At 38.2% G+C, this 27,539-nt stretch overlaps 1 protein-coding gene across 1 annotated transcript in view; it reads right to left on the bottom strand.

Moving 5' to 3' along the window:
• The window catches only part of MOXD1 (monooxygenase DBH like 1), a 47,879-nt gene that overhangs the window by 9,969 nt on the left and 10,371 nt on the right, over nt 1–27,539 (bottom strand). The window contains exons 2-8 of the mRNA XM_085055940.1: nt 26,191–26,337; nt 24,571–24,738; nt 24,131–24,214; nt 6,843–7,022; nt 4,453–4,555; nt 2,134–2,300; nt 486–677 (exon numbers count right to left, since the gene is read on the bottom strand). Of these exons, the coding sequence (XP_084912066.1) occupies nt 486–677; nt 2,134–2,300; nt 4,453–4,555; nt 6,843–7,022; nt 24,131–24,214; nt 24,571–24,738; nt 26,191–26,337 (1,041 nt within the window). The remainder of the gene's footprint in view (nt 1–485; nt 678–2,133; nt 2,301–4,452; nt 4,556–6,842; nt 7,023–24,130; nt 24,215–24,570; nt 24,739–26,190; nt 26,338–27,539) is intronic.

Raw genomic sequence — 27,539 nt, 5'->3', positions numbered from 1 at the left:
TAAAAAGGGTGAAACAAATGGGAGATTTGGCTGGTTTTTAAACATGTTTGTAAGGCTGGATACTTGCTATGTGCAGATACTGACAATATGCTACTTGGTTCCCCACAGTGGCATTTCCATTATTCATCTTGCTGGATGCATGAAGATGGCACAGCCAGGCACACATGGGGTTTTCTAAACTGCTTTCTTCAAACATTTGTGATAGTAAAGTTCAAATCAAGTTATTATAGATATCAAACATACCCAAAGAATAGCTTGATTTGACGGACCAAGCCAGTTCTGTGGTGACTCACATGGACACTCCTGAGACACTGAAACTTGAATGCATTAGGGACTTTGCGATAAGTGGAAAAATTAACAGCACACCCAAGAATTCTATGATGCTATGCTAATAAATTCTGTAGCAAATTTAATCCTAAAGGTGAGAAAATGCTTGGCACATTATCTCTTAAACACTTTCAGGGAAAGAATTAAGAGTGTCATACTGGCAAGATGGTTCTTTCTTCTTTGAGGTACTGAAACTCCTGGAAGTTGAAGTCAAACTCATCATCGTAAGCAAGTAGCTTCTGCTCCTCGCCGTTGTGGAAGTGGCGCATCCGGATAGCTCTGCCAGCAAGGTGGGCATGGAGAAGTACTGCAAACACCTGAATACCTGCAGGTCTCTCAGCACCTAGAGCCTGGCCAGGGGAAACCAACACCATCAGTGCTCCCAGATGCAAAGTAATGCCATGTAATGTGATGTGCAAACAGAGTGAAAATACATTAATTAATGCATTTTGCTTTCACTCAGTTTACAAAAAAATGCAGTCTGGAGCAAAACCAAAACTATGCAAAATTCAGGTTTTAGTACAAAAAAGACTATTTCTTTCTCTCGTGATTATTTTTTATAACAAGAACATGTTTTTACTCCTAATGAAGACTTTTTTAAATGAAAATCAACTGGACTGCAAATAATTCTCAATAGTTTTAAGACTTTCAAGGGAATCATACTAAAGCCTGCACATTATTTAACTGCTAATGGCTGATACTAATGACTGTGTATGTTTATTTAGAAAAGGAATTTCTATGCAGGTATGAATGATGTCATCATCAATATTGTGCCAAGAGATGCACTTAAAATTGAGAGGCTGTAGTTATAATATCCTCTACTTTTCATCTTTAAGTGAACTGGTAGTGAAACACTATTAGTTTACATCTAAAAAATTTTACAGGTCAAAAACACTTTTAAATTTCTTTTGAAATTTGAAACTTTTCCAAACTTTTCCAAATTGACACAAATCTGACATCATTCCCATTCTAGCTGTGATCTACTGATCTAAACTTTCAGTATGCTCAACTTTGATTCTTGTTCAGAGCACAAGGTAGAAATAATCTGTTATCACAATGCTGTTCAAGAACAACCCTAGGGTCAGAAACCTCATGATAATAGTTTACTCAAGTGTTTTAAGGCTAAAAAATGCTAGGACAATACACAACATTTAACACCACCAAGAACAAATCTAAATTCTGTATCTAATTTGGCCTTCATTGTAAACCATGTTATTAATTCAACCTTTCTCTATGAATTACAAAGTATATGAGAATCTCCCATGATAAAGTAACCACAGATTTTAGACAATGCTTTCATTACCTGTGGGAATATTTAAGTTATCCTAATGAAACCAAGTACTTAATAAATGTATAATTTTGTACCTTGGGCCATACAACAAAACCTGTTCAGGTCTTCAGTTTCTGTGGTTGGTCTAGAAATATCTTTCAGGCTTCCACTTTATCATTAGGAGCCTTTTGCACATGCCCAGGTCTGAATTAGTCTCAGCTTTTTCCTCTGGGCTAGCTATTCCAAGTTATTAATAGCTTTGCCACAGAAAGCAGTGTATGCTTACCTATTGAACACAAAATTAAAGCATTGCAAGCACTGCAATGCACTGCATTCATTATTACTCAAATAAGCCTGAACACTGAGCATGCCAAACACCCAGTTCAAAGAAACTTAATACTTTGGAGTGCAACATGTACCACCAGACACCTTTGCTCACATCTTTTAACCATAACTATCAATCTTCCCAAGAAGTTCAAGTGACACCCCAATTATTTCTATGTATGAAAACCAATGGATTCCGGCAGGGGACATACCTCTTCCAGACATTCCAGTGTGCAGTGACCCTCTGACACAAATTCAGGCATGCCTGGTGGGATATTGTGGAACAGGCTGACCCAAAGGCCGGCTTCAATAACCCCAGCATCATATTTCCTTAAAACTGGAGTGTAAATTAGCCTCAAACCAGAGCTATCTATCAAGCCTGAAACAAAAGAACACAGTCAGCCATGGCTGAAAAGCAGTGTTTCAAAGGAGAAAAAACCCAAAACAGATTGCTCCATATTTTTCACGCTATATCCTAAGTTTTCTACAGGAAAATCAAGGAATCAACATCAATAACCTGGAAATGAGTCAAACCACATGCAGGAAGTTTTTTACTCTTTAAAATTTTCAAGCCATGAGTTGTTTTCTAGTTGAGAATTGTATCTATTTCTTCAGCTTGAGTTCTAACATTAATTTTATTTTTCCTTCGATTTGGATTGCGCGTTACATTACAGCGTACCTGAGATGACAAAATACATCCCTTTTACCATCTCTCCAATTAAGAGAGCATCAATTAAACATGGAAACTGCCTTACTAAATCCCAAACTTGTAGACAATAACCCCCACCTTGAATAAAGTAGAGAAGAGAATTACAGAGGATTTGAATGTTGCTCTGACTCAAGAACTTCTCTTTATTTCAAAAATTAGGTTAAAGAACCAAAGCCTGCTCTTTGGAGGCCATGTTTTTAAGAGTCAAAATGATACAAACCTATTTTGTTCACCCACATATGTTTAGTCATATGTGTTTGTCTGTGTATCTATTAATAATTTATGTCACCTTATCATCTAAATGCTTTAAATTACTTGTCTTGTATTATTTGTTTTTATTAGTCAAGATATACACAAAAAAGGATTAATTTTTGTTTGCAAAAGCACTACATTCTAGTAGTTCATATCTTCATTTTTTTGTATTTCTGAATAGTAAATTAAATAATTTCAATTTTGAAAATTAAAAATGCTAAAAACATATCAATTATCACAGAGAACGTAAGATGCTTCCTGTTGACCTATATTAGTCTTCTGAAAAACAACAGACATAGCAGTGCCTGAAGCCAAATTTTACATCAATATGATATCAGCAGCCTATTTTAAGATGAGCAAAAGGCAGAGGGACAGAGCAGGGACTGCTACCCAGTCACTAAAATACCTAAGATAGAGTAGTGCATATAATTATTAAGGAACAAAGGATATGAACTGTGCATAGTCAATTAAGAATGGCAATCAACCATGAGACGTTCTGCAACATACAAATCATGACATTTAAGGTGATATATCCTGTCCCACAACATCCCAACTTTAGCATTTGGGAATCCATATTCACTCCCTTTCTGGAAATATTTGCACAATCTCATCTACTTGATTTTTTTTTTTTGGTTGTATTTCGGCTTCAAGCTTGTTGCTAACATCTAAATGTCAGATATTGTTATCATATGTCAGTTTCTGATAAGCGATCTCAAAAGAGGCAACCTTTCAAATGAAAAGTGAATGTTAAGGACTATAAAACCAGAAACAGTGAAAACAATCCTTGTTAAACTAAAATAATGTTTGAACTCTTCCTACCTGGGAGCTGAGGCTGACTACCAATCTGAGTCACTCAGGAGAACACCCCAGGTCACGATGTGAGGGAAACACTGCAGCCTTTCACCACAACACCCAAAGTGGGAAAATGCAGGTGCCAAAACACACAAATGAAGGTGACCCAGTGGCAGGTTTGTTGTTGTGTCAGGAGAACTCATTTGTCCCCACCTGAAGCAGATGGAGCACCCAGGTCTACTCTCTCACACTCTTGGCACAATCTTATACTGTGTATTTTGCCAAGGAGGAGGAAAAGCATGACCTGGTTTACAAATACCCTGCTCTGCCTGTGCTGTCTCAATTTTCCCAGGCCTTTTGAGATTGTCCCAGCTAGGCAAAATTGTTCCTATTGCTTAAAAGGAAACAAAACATTACTGATTTCCAGTTTTTTTATATGTGTGATTTCACCTAAACCAACACTATCATACAGCACTTTGAATTAAAACAAAATGATGAACTTAGGGACACAACCAAATCAGACACAGCTTTTCAGCATGTGTGTGTCCTTCAACTTCAGAAATGCCCACAATTCAGGTAGATGTTTTTAAATTAAAAAAACACTACCAAAAAAATTTCAAGGGCAGAGGGAAAAACACTGTGAACTGTGAAGTATTGATCAGGGAAAAATAACCCTCAGCTTTTTATTTGCTCTGTTGGCCATGCAGTGCAGGGATGAGCACTTGTGTCTAGTATATTTTCCAGTCTTGCATGTTTTAAAGCATGTGAGGCTACAAACCTTCTGTGTATGATGGATTGTCATAATGCACCTCCATGAGGACGAATAGAGGGTCAGCTGCTGTGCCGATGGATAAGCCAACATGAGGAGGGTAAGTGAAGCCCTGGAAAGCAATATAAAGAGAAATCAATACAGAGTTAAGGTATTTTTTGTCACAGTTAAGAGTTAATTTCTCTTTATATACACAATGACTTCTTTTTGCAATTATATGATCATATTAATGATAAAATTTACAATTACAGCTTCTTTTACAGCTTTCTGAACTTGGCATTGTGATAAAATACACTAATTATATACTCAATAAACTAAATAGCTATGTCAATATAAAATAGTAGATCCCACGCTTCCTAGAGCACAAGGCTCTGAGCAAACTAGTCTAACCTCACCTCTGACCCAGCTTTGAGTAGGAGGCTGAATTAGAGACTTCCTGAGGTCCCTTCCAACCTGCATTATCCTGTGATCTTATGATTATTTATTCTGTATTTATTGTTTGAGCAGAAAAGGAAAATTCAATTTTAAGCATATAAACATTGCATCATCAAGCACTTAGTCTGACAATAAAACCCTTATGAAGAAGTGAATCAACATTTTAAATGCTCTCAGTTTCTAAAAGCAGCAATTTCCAGGGCATACTGAGGTTGCATGTAATTAACTTGCTTTTTGTGCACAAATAGCTGCATTCAAAGTAAAACAATTTGAACAATAAAGATGATCTTCATGGCTACATTTCCATTAGCAAGCCAATAGTGAAAAAGAAGTAGCTCTGTGTAGTGCAACAACTTGTGCTGGACTCACTTGCCCCCAAATGATGCTCCTTCTGAAAAGGTCTGGTCAGGTCCCATGCACTGAACCCCATTTATTGTAAAAGGTACTGGGTTCACCCCTGCACATTTATTTTCATTTCATCCCAGAAAGGCCTGTGCAAATTCTCAAACTGCTCATGATGATAAACAACTCTTTGTTAGTGGGGATAACTGAGGGATTTCCCTCAAAAGCTCACTCCTGATTCCAACCAAAATACCAGTATCTCGTAAGTGAACTCATTTACCAAATTCACTTTAATTGGAATTAATCTGCACCATTTTATAGTATATAACTAATATTTTAATAGGCAATTTGATATTCTGACTTTCTGAAATATGCAATTTGAGATTCCAACTTTCTGATGCTTGATGGACATTAATGAATTAGCTGTAGTATATAGTAAAAAATATTATCACCTCCACTCTTCATAAGGATAAACTGAAGTTAGTGAAGTGGGTACTTGGGTAAACCTGGACATAACCCAGATCTGTCAGATTCCTCTTACAGATCTTTAACAACAGGATCATCCTTGAAAAAGCCTCCATAGGGCTTGTCAAATGATAACTTATTTATATGGTTTTTAATTTCACTTAGATTAAGACAGTTGAAAGTACAAATACTAGGTCAGAACATAGCTGATGGCAAAAATGCACAAAGTATACACCAGGGAAAATGCTCATAGTGGATTAAACTTCTGATGGGTCCATATAGCAACTCTTTCTTCCTCACACTGCAGCATCTGCAGATGGTTTTGGACTGCAGGCTGACAAACATAGGTTCCACAAACAATCATCACCCCAGTCCTTCTCTGTGCCCAAACCATCATTTGGCTGGGCACACAGGGAATCAAGGGGGTAAAGGGATGGTATCACTGGGATTCTTTTGGCAATAATGCTGTGTTATGTCTGCTGAAAGTATTAACTGCAAAATGAACTGAAAACACAGCCACAGCATGGCATCAGATCCTCTATTTTCTGTCTATATGCCCCACTGACATAAGCAAAGTGGTCTTTATGCTGGCTCTGCACTGACACAGGATCTCTCCTACACTGAAATGTCTCTTTGGGCTGAGTAGGAAACTTCAGAATATGCCTGAATGGGGCAACAGTGAAACCAGGTCCTGGTGAAGCACAAAATTAATTAGATTTATGTATAACTCCATTTGAAGAGTTGTGCCTCTGTGTCTTTTATAGTCACCTACAGACACTGCTTTTCTTTCTGTCATTCTCCACAGGTAGCAGATACTGCTCACTGCTGGAGGCACTGTATTTCCACATCAGATGGGACAAGCTGATACAGAGACAGATTTCCATGCTCCAGAGCTGTCTTTCTCCCCTAAGGTATCAACTCCCTCTATACCATTTTCATTATTTTTGGTTTGTTGCCCAGAATGACCACTACATTGCAGACTTGAAGGGCCAATAAGAGGTTGAGGACTTACTGGTGGGGCATGTAGAGATTGTGATCCTGTACCCTAAAAACAGTCAGATTGAGTAATCACTAATATACTAGGAAGAAACTTCATGATGATACACACCCTCACAAAGCCCCATTGATGAACCATGCTAGATAGATATTCATCCTACCTCTCCTCCAATGGCCCAAGCAAAAATTACTGTCTCACACGTGAGAAAAGAGTCTGGCATGTTGGGGTGGTAACACTCATGCCCATAGTCCAGCACACTGTCATTCAAATTGCTGCTGCACTGGTAGAGCAGGATATGGTGCACCAGGTTCTCGTGGCCTTTCTGGATCAATGGCTCAACCTATCAATGGTAAAATGGAAAGAAAAAGAAAACATATAGCAATGTGACTATTTCAATGCAGGTATGAAGACAGGACTAAAAATTCTATGGTACTTTTATTTTAAAAGAGAAGACTTGATGTTAGACTGTAGTTAATTGAGATGTAACTTCATCATTCTGCAAACTCAAGGAATGAAGTTTCCAAAAATTTCATTTTGCCCAAGTGCATCATTGGGGGGGGGCAGGAAAAAAATTCTGCATCTGGACAAAACCTCTGTTACACTCTTGCTTGTTCTCCTCCCATCCTAGTCTCACGCTGCCACTTATCATTCTCCCTGCCCAATCTAGTTCAGCCACATTCCAGCAGGAAGGGGATATAAACCAGCTGAAAGTCTGTTCTGCTGAACCAGCTTGGTGTCTGAACTACCGAGTTTTTCGTCCCTGTTTCTGCATTTTTTTTACTATTTCAAATTACAGTTGTCCATAGATTCTGTATATCTAGGGTGAGCCTAGAGGTACACCCCACATTCCCCAGCAGCTCAAAATGAACTTTCAAATTTTTTTGACATCTACAAGAAACTAGAATTATTATTTTTACTCCTCTGAGTTGTAAAGACTTTATTAACATGAAGTCACTCTTGAGAGGTTGGGTGCTCCAGCCTGTTTATGGCAGTGATGAGCTTGAGGGCTCTCAGTAGTGCTCCAGTGCCCCCAGTATAATTAGACCACAGAACTTCAGCGTAGGCTAAAATTATTTAATTCCCATGTAAGTGTTCATTCTCTGTCTCGATGGATGATGTTAAATCATCTCTGTCAGAGATGACTCCCCTGGGGCAAACATGAATACTTCAGAAAAAAATTATTTTGCTTTCCAGAAAGATCATATTCCATAAAATATCACCATATAGAATACAGTATCAAAAGGAAAGAAATTTTCCCCTTGATTTTGGTTTCAAAGCTTTCATCCTGCTATATCTACCTTCAAGCTCAATAAGATTAATATTTTCAGAAGAAAAGTAAAGCTTTGGCAATGCAACTCTTAAGATGCAGGGTGCCATGCAGTATTGCTTTTGAGTATTAGGAAAGTGAAGGTTACTTTAAACAGGAAAAGAATGTATATTCATCCTAAATTTGCATCCATTTTATTCTGCAAGCACATTCATGTGCTACTGGACAACAAGAACAGGGTAAGCAGGAGCAGTTTATTACATTATTAAAATATTGTCAATACAGTTTCTCTCTCTGCATTTTGTTCAAACCACTAAACCAATTATAAAAAAGGAAGGGCAGGAAGAAGCAGCCAGAGCCTGTGTGCATCAAGGCCACCCTTGATACAAATCTGCAAACTACACTGAAGTTGGGTTCTCAGGCAGTCCAGATGCTGCTGGGTACCTGCATGTCCACCCAAGAAATGCACAACTCATTTCACTGCACTTAGAAATCAATGGAAGGATGGCAATTTAATCAGATGCACCAAAGTGGTGTTCTGGAGGCAAGACTGAAATACTCCATAAGGGATCATCTGTACTATTCTCAGTAATCCCTGTTTCAGTTAGCATTACCATCGCTGTGAATTACTGCATTAAAGAAATGAAAGGTATTTTTGAAGAAGATGGGCCAGTTTTCCCATCAAACAAGAATTTGTTCCCAAACATATTAGACTGAATGATCAAGATCCAGAAATCCATTTCAGTTTGGTATTGCTTCTCCCCTCTGCTCCATCATACACCTGCATATTTATCCAAGTACTGTAGAACCCAAATGCACTCATAACATGGCATTATATATTATACATTATATATTATACATTAAATACCAGGATGTGCCTCCAGAATTCAGAAGCTCTACATACTGTTTAGGTTAGTCAAGGAAACGGTTATGGGAATATTTTCCCTATATCTACCAAGAAAAAAGAGGAATTTTGTCCCAACATGTGATAGTTCTGCCTGCTGCTACAAGATCCCAGCACCTGCTGTGCTTACAATCGCTGCTTCAAAACCAGCTTCCCCTCAAAACAATGGGACATCACCAAAATTAGAAACTCACATCCTGTCATCGGTTTTTAGTGTCAGTTACCTAAACAATTACAGCCCTTCAAAAAGCAGTTTTGTTAAGCTTTCTTAAGTGAAGAAAAGAGAAACAAAAACTAGAATAAATCCTTAAGCATCTTTCCAATGCATCTTGTAGGAAAATTTACATTCTTCCAATGCAGAAATAAATAATGAAGAGCAGCAGTGCAGTTATGCTTTTCATGCATTTTTACTACAACTTGGTTAAAGAGAAATTTCTCTTCTTCCTTTTAAACAGCATATAAATAAAAAAATGAAAAAAAAAGAAATAAAATATTAGTGTAGTTAAAACTCTATTTAAAAAAATCTCAGGAAAATCTCATTATCCCTGAATTATTCAGAACTGTGTGGAAATATTTTAATGGCCAGCTCCCCAAGGCTCACAGCATTCTTTCTAAATGAAACAAGAGAAGGAAGAGGACAGTAATCTGCTGCAGACTTTCAGGATCAGAGTCCTTACACACTTCTCTGATCTGAAGAATAACTAGCTATATTTACTTACTAGGATAACTTCAGCAGAAAATTAAAATACACCATTCCATACCCTATTGTGGTGATTAACTGGAGCAGGGGTTTAAATGTGCCATTCTACATCCCAGGTGAGTGCTGGCCTATTTACTTAGCTACAAGTTATTTTAGTTTGTAGAATAGATTGATTGTTTAGGCTGCCTCACACTTTCACTTTCCACAAAGAACATCTGTAAAGATTACTTTGCTCCAAGCCAGAAAGAAATTCCCAAACCTCCTTTTTTCACAAATAAACAAAATTCTTGTTTTCTGGCCAGCCTTACAAGTAATGATGAACAACAACCAAGTTCTGAAAATAAGAGACCAAATTCAGGAAATCATTAATGCATTTAGAAGTGCACATAAGTAGTCCTAGGTGTAAAATTAATTGTTAAATCAGGTATCTATAACAAAGTATTTAAGTCAGGGTGGCCTGATTACCAGAGTACTTGCAGCCTCAATGAATGATAACAATTTTCAGAGCTCCACTTTTCCTTGTCTCCAGTCACAGTGATAGTGGACCAGCCCTGAAGAGTCACCATAACCATTCTGTTAATTTGTGCAACTTTTAGAATACTTACGGAAAGGTAATAATTTGATGTGGCACATTAGGGTAAAGGAGTAAAATACACCAAAAAAAAGGTGATAAAAACAGGCATGGTGTATTATAGTCATTAAACTCTGCAGATTTAAGTTAACAGCTAATTTTTATTTGGATTCTTATTTATACATAGCCTTGTTTGCTCTGGTCTCTTACTACAAGGGGACTCTAAAATGAGTCCAAGAAATAAAATAAGCAATAATTGAATAATTTAGGTGGGTTGCAGTGAAAATGGGACTCAACCTTTCATTTTCAATGATTATGAAGAAACCTGTGGCTTTGAAATGCATTTCCTTCCTCTGTCTTCACCTACCTTCAACTCCTACCTACCTTCACCTACCTACCAACTCCTACCAACCTCTTCAACTGCCTTCAACTACCTTCAACTCCTACCAACCTCTTTAGTCAAAGACGTCAAGAGAGAAGCTGAAAGGAGACTAAAAAAAGGAATACGCATACAGCTACCTATTTTCCCCATTTTACCTCATTCTTTAAGGTTCATCTGTGGAATTTTCAATGTTGCTGACATGCAAGGAAGACCCAGCTGTCAGGGTGCATCTCTTTGCTGTGTTGTGAATAAGCCTGCAGAGATACTACACCACCAGGCACCTCCATGACTTCTTCCCCTGCAGGCAAAGTGCATTTTCTGCTTGACATTCCCTAACTGCCAGAGGCATGGAGAACAACAGCCCTATATCCACCCTACATCAAAATGCCCAAAGTGTCCAGGATTGCAAAACATAAGTGCATCCAACAAGGCACAACCTCTCCTGTTTTTCATGAAACCTGCCAGAAGATCACGGTTTATTATTCATTATCATTTGCTTTATGCGTCCTCCTCTCCACGCTTCTTGAAAGCTTGGGCAAAAAGTCTTCCAAACTGAGCACATTGACACACACAAACCTATCTGACTCCCACTGAAAGAAGTACTAGAATACTAGTACTAGTACATAGATGTACTATGAACCTCCAGCACTTCAAATCAGGGCTCACAAGGAAGGAGGTATTCAAAATACACCACATTCAAATGTAAATGATAGCACTGCCTTCTGCAGCCAAAAGTTTGGGTTCCAGTCATGGTGCTTGGCTGGTACTCATCGGGCAGGCTGAGAGGTTTTACAGAGCTCCTTTCATGGTACTGAATCTCTTAGCACTTGTGAAAATGCCAACTTTCAAAAAATAAAAAAATTTCCAGTCATTATAATGTTAAACCAGACAAGATGTGTGGTGTCCACCTCTCGTTTTAACAGAAGCTCTATTTTAGTCAACAGGCTGACATCACATGAACAAAGGAAATGTTTGTATCTGCCAGGGCTGGCTTACTCAGCTTCAAGTTTTCTTCCTGTCTTCTCTGTTTCCTATTATCACTTTATCTGTTGCACAAACTGAACATTGTCATATGTTTTGGGATTTTTTTCCTTAAAAAAAAAAAAGCCAAAATTCTAACTTAACAGTGCCTTGCATCTCAAGCTGATGATAAGCAGGGTCAAGATACTAATGTGTGATGTATTAAACAGGAGGAAAATGCAAACAGCTTAAGTGGTCCAAGAAGTTAGATTTCCTACAAGTTAAAAACCTCTCCAGAAACCTGGAAGTCTTTCTTGCTTACTCCTGTTTTTCTACATTTTTATTTGCTCTTTCTTTGATGTTTACAAATATGGTTTGTTATTTATACCTGCTTGTGAAAATTAAGGAAGTTAGTCAAATATATCCATATCTGGGACAAAAATATGTCCCTATTTAGAAAATATGGCCCACCAAATGTCAGAAAACAAAAAATTAACTTTATTTTTATATATGAAGTGGCAACAGGTTTCTGATCTGTTTGCAGCAATGTTTCAGCACTAAAATGTCAATTTTTTTTCTGTCTCAAACAGGTAGCTCCAACTTAATCTTGTATTTTAAAGCCATGATGGGATGGTATATTGCCATGTAGATAATTCTGAATAAGGCCACAGCCTTACACAGTACCTCATGTAGGTGGACAGTGGTGACACGGGGAAGAAAATGCAATTCTTTAGTCTCAAAATGGAGAGTAAAAATTTGGTTTTTATACTAGTACTGCTGCATCTAGGAGAGTTTCTAGTCTGTGGTTGGTTAATTTATTTATATGAGCTTGCTATGTCTGATTAACTCAGACCAAAAAGTGATAGCTGTGAAATTGAATACTGGCTGAGCTCACTTGAGAATTTTCACAACAGAAGACCAAGTTATAGGATCTCTGCCTTCTGTACTCCTCATCAGAAGGAACTATTACATTCTTACAGGTGACTTTGGTCTTTGTACTTATTTTGAAAATGTGTACCATGCACATATATTAAAAATTACCTGACTTAAAAAACTTTTTCCAAGGTTGACACAATTTCTTCTCATTAGGATTCATCAAGATTTTTTCTGATTTTTTTTAAGTGGGATTGTGAAATGATCGAATACTTATCAAAAACATCTCTTTTTGGGGTTTAGATTTTTCTTCAGAGAAGAAAATACTTAGAATATTTGGCTGCATAAAGTTGGGTCTTTCTCAGCAAAAAAAAATCCACATATTCCAGAAGAAACTCTCAGTAATATCGCTTTATTTTCCTATAAATATTCTGAAAGAAAATCACCAGTCATTTGCTGCCTGACACTGCTTTTTTGCACACAACCAGAGGTGTGCTGAGAAAAAACACAAGAGCTGGAAACATGCTTCTAAGCTGGGGTAGATGTTGAAGTCCATGACTCCAGGGCAGACCAGGATTTTAACACTACCAGCCTAACAGCTATCTCGTGTGAGCAGAAAAGCCTGCCTACACCAGTGTCACATCTGGGGCACTAATCTGCTGCAGACTTTCAGCCCAGAGTTAAGGCATTCCAGGGTCAGGCAGGGACCACCCTCCCCATGCCTCCACCTTACCCCATCTGTCAGAAAGCATTAAATTAATGCCACAGAATAGTTAGAGCTGAAAGAGACTCTTCCAGTGCTCAACTGGCTGCAGTCTAGCATGGACTAGCTGCTGTAATTTTTCCTGAGATCACTCACACATACACAGATTAGTGTCCATTTCTGTTTTCCTCACTGGACAATCAAGATCCTAAATTCAGTCATCACCACTAACAAATCCCTTTAAATCACCCTCCATTCCAAGTGCTTCTGAGTTTATACTGTGCCACTGAGAAAGGTGTATATTTTGGTGAGTTAATTGCAGGAAGCAGAGCAAAGCCACTGCTTCTGGTTCCCTCATGGCCATCAGAGATAATTACATCTGAGGTACAACAGGGAGCATTACTGCTCAACTTGAATTGTCCTTCAAAGGTAAAAATGTTAATCCAAATATTTTCATACACATTTTCCACATATTCCAGATGGAGAAAAATATAACCTGAGCATTTAGTGACAGCTCTTGATTTTTGTATTTAAAGAAAAAAAAAAGAGATATAGACAGGAAAAAGGCCTAGGCAACAGAAACCATCCCCACCCCTAATCTCATAATGAGATTAGGTAAGGTTGCCTTGGAGGATTGAAATTTTCCAGACCAAAACTTCCATGCAATTTAAGCCATTGAAATTTGCATGATTTCTACTTAATATGTGTGGAGGGTTTGAGAGATTCAAATACTGGACATAATTTTAATTTGAAATAACAATGTAGATTGATTGATTGATTCAAGATTTATTGTTGGCATTTGGACTTAACTGGTTTTGGGTATTCTTTTTAACACCTGGTAACAAAAATTCCAACATCACTGAAGAGGAAAGGTCCTTACCACATGAATGGAAAATCTTATTCAAAGCACAGATATTTCCTGCTCTTGGTGTAAAGAAAGGATTTGTCTACTCTGTGACTGTGTTGTTCAATGAAGGCTCTTATTTAGGTTTTATCAGTGTACAGCATTAAGAAGTAATTACCATACCTCTGTTTTAAGCTGCAGAATTTTTAGTGGAAAAGAATAAGTGCTTTCAGGTAAAAGTTAATTGGTGCTGTGCTTTTAGCTTGGAGAGGAGGCTATATATCTAAATTTACATAAATCCATCTATCCCCATATAGTACTGCTAATCACACTGTGCATACAGAATTTCTGCAGGTCACTGTGCAGAACAACTTAAATATTTTAATTAAGAAAAGCAATCAAAAAACATAATAAACAATAAACCCAAACATTTAAAAATTATAATTAAGGATGGCTTTAGGACTTCTTTTTCTCTCTGCCATCAAGTCCATTTTTAAGTTCCTATTCCTAATTAATTACCTGGAACTCTGCCACTCATAAAGAATTTCAGACTTTAAAGACTAAGATTAATTTAGACTAAATCCCAAAGAAGTGTACCTCAAAGAAATACCAATAAAACATTGTTTCTGCCTGACGCATGCCTGAAGATTTAAGATAACGTATTCAGTAACAGTTAAAAAGTATAACCCTGAGGAGCAATCTCATAAAAAGCTCAGGTCAAGCAAAAACATGTTTCATTTGGTTATGCTGTCTGGCAATATATTCATTGTACTCCTGAGCAGCAGAGCCACTGGCAGAGCAGCTGCGGTCTTCAGGATGTCCAAAGTCTCTCAGCGCAGTTGACGCAGTTCAAGCAGAGTTAATTGGCAATTAATAGTCAACATCATTACTTCCTAGTGAAAACAATATCATAATAAAGTAATATGTAACTAAATATGTTTCAGGTCTAATTCCAAAATGGGTAGTCTATAAAAAGTTTGTATTTATTCAAGAAGAACATATAATTTGAATAGCATAAATAATAAAGTCAGTGAAGGTACTCCCATTTGTTCATGGAACCACCATTCTTGCACAGCAATGTCTATTTCTTTGAGGTGGCAGTGGAAGAGGTTTTAATTCTATTGTAGAACTGCAAAACAATCCCCTCAATCATACAGCTAAACAACATTACACTTTTTCTCCTTCTGCTTAGGAGAGAACGCGCAGTTTTGCCTGGAGACAGAGCACATGAGAATTTCCAGCATGTCCCTTTCTTGTTTTACACGTACAGAAGTACACTACCAGGCAATATGTTTTCTGAAAATGATATACTGACTTCTGTGAAGGGCTACCAAGAGGGAGTACACATAAGAAAGACCTTGGGCATTTGGATACTGACTTCCTAAAGGAGCCACTGACCTGCACACCCTGGCACCTACAGTTTGAAGGGAAAGCAGGGGATAAAATAAGCACAAGGCTCATGATTTTGACATGACACAGCCTCCCAAACAACTCTCAGGAACTATTGCTCACAATCCTCTAAACATTTATATTTACAGGATTAATATACAAACATAAGAGGGCTTATAAAATAAATGCATTTAAGTAATGATCCTCCCTCTTTCCCAAGCTCTACCTCCTGCCCCAGCAGTGCAGGAGTGTGGGTAATGGGGGTTATGGTCAGTTCATCACACTTTGTTTCTCCTGCTGCTCAGGGAGAGGAGTCTTTCCCCTGCTCCAGCTTGGAGTCCCTGACTTGGGTGACAGTTCTCCATGAACTTCTCCAATGTGAGTCCATCCCATGGACAACAGCTCTCCACAAACTGCTCCAATGTGGGTCCCCCACAAGGTGACAAGTCCTACCAGGAAACTTGCTCCAGAGTGGGCTCCTCTCTCCATGAGTCTGTAGGCCCCTGTCAGGAGTCTGCTCCAGCCTCTCACAGGGTCACAGCCTCCTCTCAGGCATCCACCTGCTCTGGCGTGAGCTCCTCCACAGGCTGCAGGTGGATCTCTGCATCCCCATGGATCTCCATGGGCTGCAGGGGCACAGAGGCTTCACCATGGTCTGCACCATGGGCTGCAGGGGAATCTCAGCTCCAGTGCCTGGAGAATCTTCTCCCCATCCTTCTTCACTGACTTTGGGGTTTGAAAACCTGCTCCTCTTGCATATTCTCACTCCACTCTTCACTGACCACAATTACATCTGCACAATTACTCTTTTTCTTCTTCTTAACTCTGTTATAACAGAGGCATTTCCACCATTTCTGATGAGCCCAGCCTTGGCCAGTGGCATGTCCATCGTGGGCCTATCTGGCATTGGCTCTGCTGGACATGGGGAAGCCTCTGGCAGCTTCTCACAGAAGCCACCCTGTAGCCCCCCCTGCTACCAAAACACAGCCCATGAAAACCCAGTACAGTCTGCTATGTGTGGACATGGTGGAGAGACATTGTCTGACCACTGTCTGTCCACTTTTCCACTGTTATTAACACAGAGTCAATGAGTGTATGTTCTGGACATAGCTGCGACTACAGCGCTCTGCAAGTGGAAGCAAAGATGGAGAGAGTCTTAACACCATTTTCTGAAAACTACCCCCAGTAGCTAGTCCTGGAGTTGCAGAGTGAAAGGTTGATACTGAAGGGAAATACTTCAGGTAGATCAGAACAGAAAGTTCTGCTCCTTTTAAATACCATTGTAGCTATTTCATTTGCCCTACAGAAAATTTGCTTAAAATGCTGCTACAGTGTGATTTGTCTGAATTAGAAGGTTGATCTCCAGAAACAATGCCAAAATGCTAGTAGGACCAAGCTAGGTTTGTTCTGTGATCCATCCACACAAGCCCTATCAAGACAGATTTTACTACCTACAAGCCTGCTGCTCTGGTATTTGCACAAAAGATGCTTTGTAACTGCTTATCTAAGGCCCAATGCTGCTCTGAAGTGTTTTGTTGCCTGCTATGATAAGAAGTGTTGGGTATTTGGCTGTGGCCAATTATCTTTTCAGTGCATCACCTAGTCACAGGCTTACTCTAAAATAATATACAAAGCTAAGGATAAAGAAGAAAAAATAAAGACATGGTACAAGACAAAATGGGGTTAATCAATAACAATGCTCTCCTTGAGATCATCCTACAAATCCTCTCAGAACAGCAAGGTGAAATCAATTCACAAAACAATTTCACAAAAAATTGTACCTTCTCCTTTTCTGCACACTTACTTTTAGTCACATTTTAAGTTAACACTCCTGTAATCTGACTTTTATTTAACCAGAAAATCACATAGCATGCTTATTTTCCTACCACGTGTTGGTATGGTCAATACATTGCCATAACAGATGTTGCTTTTATTTAGAAAGCAAAAATCAAAATGGATTAAATTAACGAAATGTTCAACTTTGCTAATGACAGAAATGAAGTAGGTTATTTTTGCATACCAAGTATGGAATAAATAATGCAGCAATAACTGCATAATTTAAGCATTCTTATGGTTAAGATACACAAGAGAAATGAAAGAAGACTACTGCAAAATAAAAATATGTAAGATATAAAAATTTTGGTGGGACAGTAAAATCTGTGGTTATATGTAATTTAATCTTTGATCACAGAATGGAGTAATATATTAAACAATTTTTCATATGAAATAATTTAGCAGAATATGAGAGAATAATGTATTTCTGTTATTTCCTCAGACAGTGCTTGGGAAACTTTTAATTTTCAGCCTGTTCAGTTCCATGAATCTTTAGCAGTGCAAAGCCTAATGGGCCAATTCAGGCTTGCACTGAAGAGCCAGCCCTGCAGATCAAAGGGCAGATAGCTTACAAGCTCTGCAGCGTGAGATGATTGTTTGGTTGCCAATCTAATTTACTGAGGCTGGAATTGCCTTGTAGGGGAACGCATGGGAAAATATAGAACATTTGTTTATGTCAGGCTGCATGATGCAATTTGCTAGAGTTATCGCATTTAGCAAAATGCAAAAGTTCAGGCCAGAGAGTAACAAGCAGTTACTGTCTGGTATCACTCAAGTTAAAAATCAGTGCCCTCATTTAGGTACTGCAGGCTACAAGCTGCCCTTCTGGCTTCCAATCAATCAGTCTCTTAAACTGGAGTCCCTTTGTATTTTCACACTGGGGTCTTTGGTATTACTAAAGCATTCCACTGTCAAAAAGCAGAGTTACCCTTGGCAACAAGTTTTTTTGAGTTTTTCCTTCCTTATCAGTTTGCCCTGAAACAGAACATGAAGATTAACAGGCAGCTGCTGGTTGCTCTAATACAGGCCTTTCTTTAATTGAAAAGAGACTCCTTCTTCTAAGTTGATCAGCAATGGAAAACTAGTGCTGATATAAAAATACACCTAATGTAACACTTCTCAGCTAATGCTAAATAATTAAGTTTTATTTGTGGTTATATGGTTAGCCTGTTTCACATTGTAAGCTTAGTGCCAAAAAAATTACACAGGGTTGTGGTTGAAAAAAGATCACTTTTCCTAATGGCAAGTATAAAAAAAAATGCAATTTTTGCTTCTATCATCAGCTTTTGTCTCCCATGACAATTTTGGTTGGGGTAAGTCTCCCCTGATTCATTCATCTAAAAGTTACTTATCTAATACAGGCTGGTGGTTTGGGTTCTCTCATCCATCAGGGAGAGAGAGATTGAATCATACACAGGATGCTTGAGGTCACACATTTCTGACAACTCCTCTAGGATGATACAAACAGCTAGTTTTGACACTGTAAGGTCAATTAAGCAGCTGGCTCAGACCCATAGATGACTTCTCTATTAAGTTAGACAAGAGGAAGCCCATCTCTATGGCTGAAAATGTACTGTCTTTAACATGTTGCCTGAGTATTTATGAGTTGTACAGAAGAGATACTGAGTTTTGACCACATAGCCTAATCCCCAGCAGGGGGCTTCTTCCCCATATCAGCAGAGCTAAACCTGCTCACTCCATTCTCATAAGCAGGTTCAAATAATGCACGTGGAAGGATTGGTTTATGAAAGAATCTCAACTTCTAAGAGTGTACAAAATGCAACTACTATCCTCCTTTCCAATGCCAAATGCCCTCCAAAACTGGATGTCCTGTTAAAAAATTCTCTTACAGAACCAGAAATGTTTTATGCTCTTGAGCACAGCCACACCACAGCCTTTCTGCTGGTATTTCTCTGACTATACTAGTTTTGAAACAACCTATACAGTTTAGAAGTAAGAAAAACGGAGTAGTTCTTAGAGAAAAGATACGCAGATACAGCTAAGTAATCCTACTGCTCATTTTTGGGATTTATTTTACATAAAACATTTTTCCTACTCTTAGACTAAAACTCAATATTTGACATGTTTTTGACTAGGGGATTATTATTAATCAAGCTTGGGGAACTATTTTTCATGAGGAAAACACAGTGTGTTTAAAAGAAATTAAGAAAACATAGAGGGAAAATTTACAGTGCTGGAACTAGCACAGGCATGCTATACACCGAAGCTGAAAAGCTTCACACAAATAGATTATGGCATGTCTGGCATGTAGGATATACATACCAGTCTTTCACCACTATATACTGTTAATCTGCAGTTTACACACAGCATTAAACAAAATCTAGAAACAGTAGAAGAAACACTATCTTAAGGTTTTTCAATTGCAGCAGGAAAAACAGTCAAGCACATGGGAGACCTGAGGTAAATGTGAAGACAGAGTAATGAATCCTTAGCAGATGCAGTTATTTGAATAAGCAATACAATTAAATTGAAGTCACAGAAGACATGGAGTATTGAAATCTAAACTAAAGATTGTAATAAAAAAGAGCTGCATCTGTAGAACCACAAATAGAAAAGCAGTTAAGAACAATCTTTGAATACAATGCAAGAACTGAAACAGTGGGAAGTATTTCTCATGAATGTGAAACAAATTTTCACTTTCTTGCTGCTGGTAAACACCTGCATGATGCCTGCTCACAGTAAGGCAAAAATAAATTCAGCAAATAGGCAGAAAAAACCTAACTATCAGCAAATAGTCTTAAAACCTTAAAATAGTCAAAACAGAGACGTGTCAGCACACACATATCCACACACAGTGACAGTCATGGAAATCAGACATCTTAACAGTACAAAAATGACAAGATTTCAAAAGATCCAGTCTGCTGCCACTGAATAACTTTTCTTTCTTTTTAATAGAATGAGCAAAAAGGAAGAGACAAACCAGGTAATTTACAAGGGGGAGATGCTGCAGAGACCCCTTTTCAGGCTGCCTGGATGATCACCTCTCTCTCTGCCAGCCCTGCTGCCAGACCTGACACAGAGGTGTCTCTGCCTGTGCAGGCTCTCCACACCCCGGGACCTGCCCTCATCATGGCTTTAGCAGGGAGACAGAAACATTTTCATGCAGAGGTAGGTGTGTAGACATGCCTGTGTGTCTGCTCTACCAGTGGATCCCACTCTCCCTCCCTCTGAGAGGTCCTGCTGGAGTGGAGGTCCTTGCTGAAGTGCAGTTGGTGAAACCTGAGAATTTTATTTAGGAGTGCGATTAAAAGGCACATTCAGGACCAGTCAGAATAATGATATGTACAGAGAACTGCAAAAATCCTAGCAAGACACAGTCTTAAACCCATCACCAGAAAGCCTGGGCTAATAAGTGGAATGTTTTTTTCTAAGAAACCTACTTCTGAGAAAGCTCCCGGCTAACTTCTGTGTGTGAGAAAATTGAAAATCCCTTGGGTAGTGAGCCTGAGGCACACAGCACAGCCTGGAGCTCAGAGCAGCAGAACAGGCCAATGCACACGTAGCTGCAGGAGGAGTTTGCAGACAGGCAGCCTTGTGCTCTCCCATGTGAAGAGCAGCCAAGTCGACCACTCTGGGACCACTGTGGGGCCATCCTGCAAACAGCTGATCTGAATGCCTGCTATTACCTCCAAGCAATCCCTTTAATCTGTTCTGCATATATTATTTTCAAAATGTACCTATTACCATTATAACTGGTTCTGCTAACAGAACACAAACTGTGGGGAAAAATCTGTAGAAGTTTAACAAATTTTCAAGGAGCCACAATTTAGCCAGGTAGGCAGCTTAAAGGTGAGGAGTGATGTAAACCATTAGAGCCACAAAACCAGCTCAGTGCCTGCTTTTGGTTGTGATCTGTGTCCCTACTATGCCCAGCTATGGAGAAATTGTCTTATTCTGTTTTGTTTCTTAGCAGGCATGCTATTAGGAGTTGTCCTTCCAGAAGCTCCTGGAGGCATTGGAAACAGAAGGCACTGTAGGGACATGGAGGAAGACACAATCTCTTCCCTAAGGAAAAAGTTGCAAGAAATGTGAAACAAAAGAAGATTTCACAAAGAAGTCCTAAACCTGGCTGGGTGCCCCCTTATTGCAGTGAACATCTGTTCCCCATTGGTAAATGCAGCATAAGGAGAAGCTACTTATCCATGTTCTTATTCTACCTAGGAGATGAACACAAGATTACAATCTTATCTCTTGCACAATTTGCATGTCATGTAGAGTAGCTTGATCAATGAAAATATGATGTTTCTCATTACCTGTGATTCCTGGAAAGAAACATGAATATTATGTAAAGAGAAACATAAGACCTAAGGTCTTACATTATTTACCTTTAACTAATTTTGAAACCTCTTACAGTAGTTATTTCTTCATCTTCTGCTAACAGAAGAAACTAAAACACTACTGTAGGTAAACCCTAAGACCCAAGTGTTATCAGTTACACAGCTGTTACACCATTGATTGTATTCACAAAATATATTTGTAAATACCTTAAATATATTCTGGCTTAAAGTGTAATATTTTTTAAATAATGCATCTTCAATAGAAATCAAAAAATTCTTTTAAATTCAGAATCTGAATTCAGAATCTGGTATTCATTAACCAGAGACAACCAAAAGTCTTGGCCTCTACCTTCAATGATAGGTCTAATTTTTTTTCCATTTCCTTCATTAAAACATCATGCTTTCCTGATGAAACTGATCTTTTAAAAAGTACTTTATTATAAAATGCTCAGAGCAATTTTCAAGAAGGAACGAATGACAGAGAACAGTGGAAGAGTAGGAAAAAGTTCCTATTGTGGCTGTTGCACCTACTTGAGACCCCAAATCACCAGCAGATTTACTCATCAGCACAGCTAAGCACACCCTGTTGATGGCACACATTGTCCAGCAAGTGCCACACTGAACAGTTCAGTGCTCCACAAAATCATACAGGAGCACAGAAATGGCCAAAGCCAGCTCACATGTACACTGCTGGAGTAGGCTAAATTATGCCACAGACAAATTTGTACCATGTCTACAGCTTTTTTTTTCTGTCTGTAAAAATAAGATGTGGAGGTTATCAACACCTATTAGTATTTAACTAACACAGACAGTTTGATCAGGCCAAAGAGTTCATCCACCCTCCCCTTTGTGAAATTCAATCTTTGTTTGCACAGCTAATATCTTCCCCAGTAGCCATAAGCCCCATCCTTTGTGTATCAGTAGGCTTTAGGAAATGTTTAATCAGTTTGCAAGAGCACATAGATACAATTCCACAACAACCCTCTATGCGGCATCTAAAGAAGTCACTTATATGAAAATGTAGGTTGTGCTCCTGAAAAGAAAGGCTAAGAAACTGTTCCTACTTAAATCTACTCTCTTTCTGTATTCATTTTTCTCTCTCTAAACATTTTTAAGCAACAATATGAAATTTTCTTGCTTTTCTGAAGATGGAAAATCGCTAAGGATTCTACTCCAATTTTTAGCTTTATTAAAAAATATGCTGATTCGAAAATATGATTTCTAAAATGTTTATATTCTTTATACATTATTGTAAAAATAAAGAATATAAAACTATTACGAAAAAATAGTCAGTGTATTTCTGAGCTAAAATTTTGTTTTAGCTTCAACCAACCACATTTTTTTTAATGACTGAGCAACCATATGTGTAGTCAGGCAAAGCATTTAGAAAATAAATTCAAAAATTATGAATAATGAATACTTCCAGGGAACTTTTTAGCAGAACAGCAAGCATCTACAACTTCCACAAAATTTAACATGGAAAGCTTGATTCTCATACTACCATTTTGAAGCTGTCTCACTTGAAAGCAGAAAACTAGGGATCTTGATATGCATTCTTAATACAAGCAAATTCTACATTTCATACAGATCTGTGAAAGTAACTGTCATAAATTTCAAATGTGATTAAAGATAAAGTACCTGAAGGCAGAAATTTGGGCCTTGCAATTGTTCATTCTGATAAAGTGCAGAAACCCACAATATTTCAGAGTAATTATAGGCATTTATCATACAGACACTGGAGATCACATGCTGAGTTCTCCGAGTTAATTTAAAATTTCAGTTTTATTGAATGCACTGAAGAAATATGACTGACAATAATAACAAAAAAGAAGAAATAGAATTCTACACTTAATGCATTCGTAGGTTCAAAGAAAGATAAAAATGAGGGCCAGAACATATCTCACTGAATTATCTTCAACTTATTAGAAAAATAAGAATTTATTGTTTTATGAGGTCTTCAGTATATTGCTTTCAGGAAGAAATTTGAGAACCATCTTTCCCTCAGCACTCTTAAGCTTTCAATTTCAAACAGAAAGAAAAGTTAGAAAATGTGTTACAGGAAAATGTGAGTTTTCAAATCACCTAGGATCCCGCTGAGCCTTGTGTGAATATTCACTCACACATTTTCATTATTTTTTAAATACAGCACAACGTTCATCTTTTTTTCACAATATTTGGCTGAAAGTATTGGTGTGTGCTTACGTGATGTAATCTGGCTCCACAGTGGTCATCACAAGAAAGGTGACTGGAATCAAGTAAGAACCTGGTCCTTTATTTGAATAAACATCACTATTTAATTATTTTTTAATTTAAAATTACTATCTGTTAGAAGAAATTCAAAAAATTCCTATATAAAAGTAGAAACTTGATGCAACGTGCTTTTAGACAGTTTTATTTAGTCCTTGCCAGAAATATGTGCAGACAGAAATAATTTTCAACCTCACTTTCTTAAGAGAGAGAGGATGAAGGAGAAAAGAAGTGCATGAAAGGGGGTCTGTCACTGTGCATGCCAGCTGTCAGGGCACACCTGAGCCAGGTCCTGGGCACACATGCACACACACTTGATCCATGTTTGTGAAGACATACCATAGGTCTTGTTTTCCCTCCAGTAATCAGTGAAAAAAAAACTTCAAAAGTGCAAGAACTTATTTGAAGTGCAAGAACTTATTTGAAGTGCAATTATTATCTAAGTTCCTCTAAATTGGCTCAGTCTGAATCACTCACCTTTGTCACATGATGCTTTTCATGCTGTACAGGAATCTTAAACATTTGGCACCAATATGTTGTGTCCTTGTCTGGTACAGGTACCTGTCTTAATAAAAAGGGTAAGAACACAATATTATCATAGAATCACAGAACGGTTTGGGTTGGAAGGGACCTTAGAGATCATCTAGTTCCAACCCCCTTGCCTTGGGCAGGGACAGCTTCCCCTACATCAAGTTGCTCAAAGTTCCATCCAGCCAGACCTTGAACACTTCCAGGGATGAGGCATCCACCACTTCTCTGGGCAACCTGTTCCAATGCCTCATCAACTTCATAGTGAAGAATATCTTCCTTATATTTAACCTGTACATAAAAGTCACACCACCTGTTGTGTAAACCCAAGGCTCTGGCTACCACCTCATTCCTGTCTCCACACAAATCCAAAACATGGAGTAACTTACGTCTTTGTTTGTCAAGTCAAAGTATGGCAAAGAGGCAGATGAGACTTCCTCTCTCTCAGGGTTCAGCAAACGCAGACTCTTTGCACCACGATTAGATCCATGGTAATTTTGACCTGCTTCTCCCATGTCTTTGTGGTGGTATGCCCATATTACCCGCACTGTGCTCTCCTGGAAAAGCAAAGCAAAACAAAATGTCCATGTGGGATAGGAGCAACATCTTCCTTACGCAGTTCACATAATTCCTGCAACAGCTGTGACATAGGTGTAGCTGTATTAGAACAATGACAATGTATTCTAGAGGAGCATTCACCTACTTACACAATTTGGCCTTTAAAATTAATAATGTTTTATACTCACAGGGTTAATTGGAAATAAACAGAAATTAAATAATTATCTGATAGATTCCTTCCCTAATGTTGTGAATTGAAATCATACCTGCAAATGGCAGAATAGACTCATAAAGGGGTAACCAACTAAATGCATTATAAAGATTTTTCTAGAGATGTTACTTAATTGACCAGCAACCAGAATGTTTGTTTCCCCCCAGACATTTTCCAGGCTCAGGTCTGTGAAGATGGGAATACCTTCAGTGAAATGCTGTCCTTAGATACTATGGAAAATAGACATTCAATTAAAGAACAGATTTACATCTTAAAAACCAATCTACAGCCACTGCACAGATCAGTTCTCTGTAAACCATTCTCAGATTGCAATAATGACCCTTGAGACAAAGTGCTATAATAAATCCTGAAGTGTCCCAAAATGCTAAATTATACTGCGAATTTGGAGCAGGAGTGCAAACCAGAGATCCATTGACTGCCTGGAAAACTGGTGGTTTATACAGCTGTGGTTTGCTTCCTCCATCTTTCAGCCTCTCTTATTGCTATTATAGCATATGTTGTAAAAAGACAGATAATGAATATACTCTTTTACTCCTATAGTAATGCTTCCAAAAGAAGTAGTAAACAAGCCAAAGGATAGGAAGCCTTGCAAATCTCTCTAACCTATCTATTATTTCCAATACAGAAGTCATCAACTTCACGTAATTTAAAATTATGCTTAGGAAATAGCACAGCAATCCCTAGGGCAACAGAAGAATTTACCATGAAAATTACTTTACCGTGGAAAGTTATACCATAAAATTTTTCAACTTCTAATTTTGAATTAAAAAATATAACAAACAGACACTTTAAATGTATCTGCTACAAACTTTAAAAAGTCTATCTCTAAGATCAATTATGAGTTACTGCAGAATCTTAAAAGTGTTTCTAAATTTGGCCTCTCTTGAATGATTGTATCAATGGCAAACAGGGCTTGACAGCCCAGAGGTATCTGTTTCAATCCTGTGTACACTTGTTAGAAATTACAGAATGCAATGTATTGTACGTAATGCATTAAAGTGGAAGGACAAAGAAAGCTGAAATTTAAACATAATAGTTTAATAAAACTAGCACAAGCATTTTACCTCGTTAAATTGAGCAAACAGGTATTTTAGAAAACAAATTTCTCTAATTCTGTCCTTTTCCTAAAAAGATATTTTAATTACCAGCTTAATAACCTCATATGCATTTATCCTGTATTAATTACTTCATCTGTCTGCACATAGTCAGAGACTCTTACCGTTATGCTCTTGTCATTTGTGTCACAAGTGTGCAGCTCTCTGCTAAAAGCCAATATTGTATGCGTACTGTTTTCCATGGCATATTCCAGATGGTAATCCTGTTGAGGGTCCTTTTTCAGTACTCTGTTTTCATCTGTAAAATAATCCTGTTAAAAAAGCAAGGTGACCCAATATTAAAATCTAATACTGAAAATGAAACTCTATGTCTAGTACTGAAGCCCCTTAAACATGTAAAATTCTGCTGTGTCAGTTTTAAATCAAACAATAAATTTGAGGTGTCACTGAACTGTTTTTTGTACAAAATCTCCAAGAAAGCAACCCTTCTTGATAAACAGCTTAAAGAATGCCTTGAGTAACTTTAGCAACACACTGCCTGTATGCAACTGAAGAAATAAAGGCTGGACCCACCAACCAAGAAACTTTATTTTTCATAACTGGGATGTCATGAACTGCAGGAGAAAGTACAGAGAGAATGAAATTCACTTCATATTTGCATAAACAAAACTGTCACCCCTTTTTTTCACAACTTTTCCTACGTTTTTTTCTTTCCCACAAAAAACAAACCTCTTGAATGAACATTGACTGAAACCAGAAACCCTACAGCTGAACTAGCACGAAAAATGCTCATTTCATACAAAAGCTGCCGGGCTGGGATTAGGCTGAGGTTTTGGAAGAGGCAAGGGAGCTGTTTGTAAGAAAGATGCTCCCCATCCAGGGCCATGCAGGGGCCCGGCACAAAGGAGTAGCATGGCAGCAATGTCAGGTCATTAACCTCCTCACCCCGGATTCCTGCAGCCCCGTGCAGCTGGGACCCTTCCCTCCCTCCCCTCCCACCCCAGCCACCTGGCAAGGGCTGCCCACTGCCCTAGATGCAGCTCCTCTGGTCACCCTCCTTTGAGTTTTAGGCTGTTTCTGCCTGGTTTGGCCTGGGTAGGGTTCTTTTAACTAACCAATATATTTTTCATGCCAAACAGGCTACAGGGAGACATCATTCATTGTGTACTGTCCTTTGCAAAATAATGCAGCACTGGCTGGTCCCAGCAGACATTCATTTTTGTCGCTGTTTGGACCTCTGTTCACTTTTGGAGAGACTTCTAGCTTTCCCCTTTTGTTAGGATTGAGGTAACCAACCTGAAAAACTGTAAAATGTTATGCCCGCGTATTTTGATACTAGTAAAAAATAACTGAAACTTCATTAATTCACTGAAGGGTCATTTAGGAGATGTAATCTTAAACTTAATTCCACCCTAGAAATCTGTGTGTGGGTAAGAGACCATACAGTTCTTCTTTTCCTGTCACCACTTCTTATAAAGACAAATGATAAAGTGCATACATGAGAGAATTGGCA

This window comes from Lichenostomus cassidix, chromosome 3 (genome assembly GCF_008360975.1).
Source record: "Lichenostomus cassidix isolate B80296 chromosome 3, HeHo_3.0, whole genome shotgun sequence".
NCBI lineage: Eukaryota > Metazoa > Chordata > Aves > Passeriformes > Meliphagidae > Lichenostomus > Lichenostomus cassidix.
Note: the sequence above shows the minus strand (reverse complement) of the source record. Positions and strands in the feature narration are given on the sequence as shown.